We start from the raw sequence: 5,993 nt of genomic DNA, 5'->3' as shown, positions 1-5,993 counted from the left end.
AGTAGAAGTCATCTGTGTAAGGCCCGCATGTAAGTTCTTCCTCTCCCTACTATATAAAGGGATGAGGACCCCATCTGTAACCAAGATAGATCAATTCTGGAAAACTCCTAGAACATTGTCTGTAACCAAGTGAGATCTACGATAACATAAACATAGGACGTAGGGTTGTTATCCTCTAGGAGATCCAAACCTGTATAAACCCGGGTGTCTCCGAATCCATCATCTACATACAGACACACCCAGTCCCTGAAACACCGTCAATGCACCCACTGTCTAACATACTCTGGAATCACTATTAGGGATTTACCCTCGACACAATGGAAAATCCCTAAGAAGATTAAGGTTTTTCTTTGGCAAATTTTTAACGATAGACTCCAAACTGCAACCTCGTTAAAACACAGAGGCTGTAAGGGTAGCGAGTGCTGCTGTCTATGCGGCAAAAAGGAAACTATTGAACACATTTTGTTCTAGTGTGTCCTTACTAAATTCACATGTGGTGTGATCACATAGTGTTTTGGCTGGGTGGACCAACCCAGGTCCCTTGATGACCTTGTGTCCTGGTCATTTGATAAATAATCTGAATATACCCGCAAAATTGTATCTCTTCTTTTTTGTAGGTGGTTTGCTCGCAACAAGATGGCGATTGAAAAGGCCTTCCTGACAAGCCGATTGATATTATTTTCAAAGGTCTTTCTTACTTTCAGAGTTGAAAAATCCTGCTCGAGGAGGGCGACAAGGAGAGGATTGACTTGGCTCTTGATCATCTCATGGAGTGGTGCATCAACTTCCAGCCAAGTTATCATACCCAGTCTGATGTGATCGAGTTGTAGCTTGTTTATTATGTCTATTGTGTGTATATGTGCTTTTAGAGCCCGGACCTGTTTGATGGGTCTTTTGCTTGATGTATCTGGTGAAATTATGTCTGAAACTTGCTTATCAATGGTCCTAGGATCTTTAGTCTGGCCTGGGTGCCTCTTAGTATTTTGCTGTTGCATCTAGCGATCTGGTGTAGGTTCACTGTTATATTGCTTTCAACAAAAACAGAGCTCGTTCTCCTATTAAAAAAACCATTTTATCTTTTGTTATTCATAGATTGAACGGAGAAACCAAGCACGTAGCTGGAGCACGGGGGAGCACGGTTGACGAGGGAAGATAATATATAGCCATCCTCTGGGCTGCTGCAGGGAGACGACTAGACGAGAGGAGAGATCGGAAGCAGTGCTAGTTTGCCTCCGGCCATGGGCAATTGCTTCGGCTCCGACGTCCCCGAGGTGGAGGCCGTCAAGGCAATGGCCCATCATGCGCACGCACACCCCCAAGGTATCGTTCGTATGCACACATGCATATTTTTCTGGTCATCCCTGCATCCTTTCCTCTTCATGGCCAGCGCATTTCGTGCTCATTTATCCTTGCAGTGGCAATGGCGAGGCGCGTCATGGCCGCGTCCAGTGTCCACGCCGCGACGAGCCCAGGGATGCCCGGTAAGTCGCCGCCGAGCGCGGCCACGACCACCGGTGGTAGTGGCAGCAGGCGCCCGGCGGGTGCAGGCGCGCCGAACGGCGGCAGCGAGGCCTGCACGGAGGGGAGGATCCTGGAAGCGCCCAACCTCCGGGTCTTCACGTTCGCGGAGCTCAGGGCCGCCACCAGGAACTTCAAGACGGACACCGTCCTCGGCGAGGGCGGGTTCGGGCGGGTGCACAAGGGCTGGGTCGACGAGAGGACCATGAGCCCCGCGCGGAACGGTGCCGGCATGCCGGTCGCCGTCAAGAAGCTCAACCCAGAGAGCTTGCAGGGCGTGCAGGAATGGCAGGTGAATATTTTTTTCTAGTCAAGCCATTTGCTTCTGAATTTCTGAAATTGTGCATGCACTTTCTGGTGTGATGAGCGAAAAAACAAATAGTTACAGGCTTACGATTGAAGGTGTCACTTTTTCTCGCGTAGAGAAGACGTAGGAAAAAATTGTAGCAGCCGCGGTTGAGGCGTTTAGACTTTAGCTCTCATCACCTAAAGTCACTTCAGCCGGAATTCGCTGGCAAATGCTCCGCCATCTTCACACAACAAACGCAACAACAAAATCGAGTTGACTTTATTTGGTGGTTGGTAACGAGATCTGCACGTATATATATATCATATTTTAGTAGGCATGTATATGATCTGTGTTTAGTGATCGGCACGTTGGTTTGTTTTATCTTCCACTGATGTAATTGGTGATTTTCTTTTGCCATGTTGGCTCATGGCGGAATTCGTATGCAGTCCGAGGTGAATTTCCTGGGAAGGCTTTCGCATCCCAATCTGGTGAGGCTGTTGGGGTACTGCTGGGAGGACAAGGAGCTCCTGCTGGTGTACGAGTACATGGCCAAAGGCAGCCTGGAGAACCACCTCTTCAGAAGCGAGCCACGCAGTAAGTTGCCGTCTTCTTTCTGATGCTTCTTTCAGATCCCCGAGTTGACTTGGATCGGTTGCGGTGGTATCTGAATAATATGGTTCGATTATGGTGATCACTAGGGGGCAAAACGAGACCATTGTGATGTGGCACATGGACGGTAGGTTAGTCGCATTTTATAGAGAAAAGGTCAAGTAGTTTTTTTTAATATTGGAACCTTGCACCACACAACCTGATTTGCTATTACAAGTTCAAGTACCTAGTGACTAGTTCTTAGTAAGACTGTGCGGATATAATAATTTGTTTGTCAAAACATGTTTTTGATCACAGTGCAATCAAATTACCCAAAGATAACACCTTTTCTGTTCAACCAGAGGGCGGCGGAGCCGTGCAGCCACTGTCGTGGAGCCTCCGACTGCGCATTGCGATCGGCGCGGCCCGCGGGCTGGCCTTCCTGCACTCGTCGGAGAAGCACGTCATCTACAGGGACTTCAAGGCCTCAAACATCCTCCTCGACACGGTACGCGCGAAAAACTCCCCCAGTAACCAATAATTCAGCGCGCCCTGATCGACATAGCCGTCACGAGGCCGTCTAACTCCCGCTCTCCGCACACCGTACTCTGCAGCACTTCAACGCCAAGCTCTCCGATTTCGGCCTCGCCAAGGACGGCCCCGCCGGCGGCAGCAGTCACGTTACCACCCGCGTCATGGGCACCTACGGCTACGCGGCCCCGGAGTACGTCGCGACAGGTACATCGCATATTCGCATGCATGGCACGTCCGTTCGTGCACGCCAGTTACCAAATCATGCTGTGGACTTGTGGTGCTTGCACACATTGTGATATGCACGTTCGTCTCTGGCCGGCCCTGCGTACTCATGCAGGTCACCTGTACGTGAAGAGCGACGTGTACGGGTTCGGTGTGGTGCTGCTCGAGATCCTTACCGGCCTACGCGCGCTGGACACGGACCGGCCGACGGCGCAACACAACCTTGTGGACTGGGCCAAGCCGTACCTGGCGGACCGGCGGAAGCTGGCGCGTCTGATTGACCCGCGGCTCGAGGGGCAGTACTCGTCCAAGGGCGTTCAGCGCGCGGCGCAGCTGACGCTGCGGTGCCTCGCCGCCGACCACAAGAACCGGCCCTCCACGAAGGAAGTCGTCGCGGTGCTCGAGGAGATCGAGTCCATGTCCAGGACCACAACAAGGCTGGAGGGCTCGGCGTCCCCGCGCCCCACGGCGCGGAACGGTCACAGTAAACGGCCCGGCTCGGGCTCAGGCTTGGACTGGGCTGGCCCTGCCGGTGGCCACCGCAGCCACCCGTCTCCTAGAGTAAGATAACAAGTGTAAAACTACGATGCTGGTTTTGCGGTTGCGTGGGAGTTGCATGCGGCCACGCAATGACGCAAATGATGTTTCTGCATTGGTCTTGTAAGCCTGAGGCTACACCCATTTCTTATGCTGGCTGCATAAGGGATAGAAAAAAATCTTACAAGGTGAAAATGGTTAATTCCGAGCGCTCAAGCCTGCACGCTCGATGCAAAAGCCGGCTAGTGAGGATTCACTCCACAACTAGTGTTGCGCTAATGGCTTTGGCGTGGACGTGATATATAGGAACAACTCTTGTTCTGCATTGGATGAGGTTAGCACGGGAGCTTGAGAAAGATAACTCTTGAGATCCTGAAATTTTGTTTCGACTTGATCGGTCCACTAGAAAACCTTCATGATTCTTCAAAAGCTAGGAAAAAAGTAGCTCCTTTTTGCCTAATCGGAAAATAAAATGACAAAGCACCACCATACTTCTAGTTAGTCTCTAGACTCTTTCTTTATGCTAGGAGATCGCATTTCCTTGATAATTTTATTTTTCATAGGGTCTGCCTCGATGCCACAATTGGACACCAAGAACCCGAGTAATTTTCTTGAGGACACTCTAAAGACACACTTCTAGTGATTTAGCATCATGATGATCCTCAGGGCTTTTCTCATTATGATGGTGTTAGCTAACCACTCGGGATATGTGACTTCTCGTATGAAGCCTGTATTGAGGAGTTTTCTTATCTCTTCTTGAATAGCTTCTTGACGATCATTAGCGAAGTCATGGAGTTTCTACCAAAAGTTTTCGAGTCAGGCCGAACAACTAGCATATGCTCAATCACTTCCCTGAGAATTCTGAGCTCATTGAATGGCTACCATGAAAACACATCCGAGTTCGCTCAAAGGAATGTGATGAGCTCAAGTTCCTATTTAGGATTCAACATAGAGCTTATCCGAATACACTTAGATGGCATTGCTGGCTTTAATGAAACAATCTTGATATCATCACTCGGTTTCAGAACTATCTTGGGCATGGAGTGCTTAGGTTGCTCCTGCAAGAAATTAACATCGTATGGCAGCAACTGCCCCACTAGCTCAAGACTCTTCTTGTCGCACTTCAAGGTCATGAACTTATCTCCGCGCACCGTGATGACACCTTTTTGCCCTGGCAGCTTCACAACCTGGTATGCGTAATGAATTCCTGCCATGAATTTAGCCAGGGTTGGTCGATCAAGAATAGCATTGTATGCCATCTCGAAATCAGCCACATCGAATAGCATCTTCTCCATTCAGAAGTTCTCGAATGTCCTGAATGTGACGAGGAACGAGACCTGGCCAAAGAGCTTAATATTATCCCGTGGAAGGCATGCTTCATCAGCTCAATGTTTGTCCTAGGCACTTGCATTGCATCCAAAATGTCAAAACAAGATATTTAAAGAACTTTCACCACCGACAAGCATATAGTTTACCTTGCAGTTGTTGATGGTAGGCTCGGTGGCTGACGGAGTCGAGGAAGTTAACCTGTTCGAACTGAATTGGGACATCCGACAACTTGAGAGCCTTTGGTACATATGGTATCATGGCACACACTTCCCGTTTGACGTTCTTGTACTGCCTCTATACCTCGTAGCTAGTTGATCCTCCAAACATATGGCCGACGGAATGTCCTCTATTTTCGAATGACATGTCTTCGTCTTCCTCGTCACAATCTTAGGATTTGGAATCGAAAGATTTATTTGAGGGCTTCGTCTTATGATTTTGCTTGACCTGCTTGAGGACAACACGACATGCGAACATGCCATGTGTATCCGATCGACCATTTCTACTGCCATTGCGTAGCAATCAGCTATCTTGAAAAACTCTTTTACTCTTGGAGGTGGTTGTATGGCCATATCCTTGGTTAACCTTCTATTCCGGACTCTGTATCAGAAAGCTTAGATTACCAAAGAATCAGTGATCTCAGGAATCATAATCCTGGTGTTACTAAACTTTTTGATGAACTACCACAATAGTTTCATTGTTCTCCTAGTGAAGTTGATGTAGATCATCTTCCTTCCCGGGATGCTCATAAGTCCCCTAAAAATTAGCCATGAACAAGTCACACAAGCGTTCCCACTAGTAGAGTGATTATGTGGGTAAATAAGCTAGCCACGATTGGATAAGCACACAACCACGAACTTGTCCAGATAATCCATGAAAACCTTGTTCATGAGGTACATGAAGTATGCTGGGGCGTTGGTCAATCCAAACGACATCACCGTAAACTCATACAGATCATATTGGGTGACAAAAGCGGTTT

At 48.7% G+C, this 5,993-nt stretch overlaps 1 protein-coding gene across 1 annotated transcript; it reads left to right on the top strand.

The window, feature by feature from the left end:
• The first annotated feature begins 1,211 nt into the window (after window positions 1–1,211).
• On the top strand, window positions 1,212–3,721 carry LOC133917649 (probable serine/threonine-protein kinase PIX13). The gene is made up of 6 exons (XM_062361528.1): window positions 1,212–1,320; window positions 1,416–1,810; window positions 2,254–2,401; window positions 2,758–2,903; window positions 3,010–3,133; window positions 3,267–3,721. Exons 1-6 carry the CDS (start codon window positions 1,239–1,241, stop codon window positions 3,719–3,721), a joined length of 1,350 nt encoding a protein of 449 aa, XP_062217512.1. The 5' UTR covers window positions 1,212–1,238.
• The last annotated feature ends 2,272 nt before the right edge of the window (window positions 3,722–5,993 follow it).

The sequence above is a fragment of the Phragmites australis genome, chromosome 5 (assembly GCF_958298935.1).
Source record: "Phragmites australis chromosome 5, lpPhrAust1.1, whole genome shotgun sequence".
NCBI lineage: Eukaryota > Viridiplantae > Streptophyta > Magnoliopsida > Poales > Poaceae > Phragmites > Phragmites australis.
The sequence above is the reverse complement of the archived record's forward strand: the minus strand, read 5'-3'. Positions and strand labels throughout refer to the sequence as shown.

What these genes read in the sequence shown, in the direction of transcription:
- LOC133917649 (XM_062361528.1), top strand. Translation starts at nt 1,239, where the DNA reads ATGGGCAATTGCTTCGGCTCCGACGTCCCCGAGGTGGAGGCCGTCAAG. An exon ending in CAAACATCCTCCTCGACACG is followed by an intron (nt 2,904 to 3,009) that starts GTACGCGCGAAA and finishes CGTACTCTGCAG; the next exon opens with CACTTCAACGCCAAGCTCTC. An exon ending in CCCGGAGTACGTCGCGACAG is followed by an intron (nt 3,134 to 3,266) that starts GTACATCGCATA and finishes GTACTCATGCAG; the next exon opens with GTCACCTGTACGTGAAGAGC.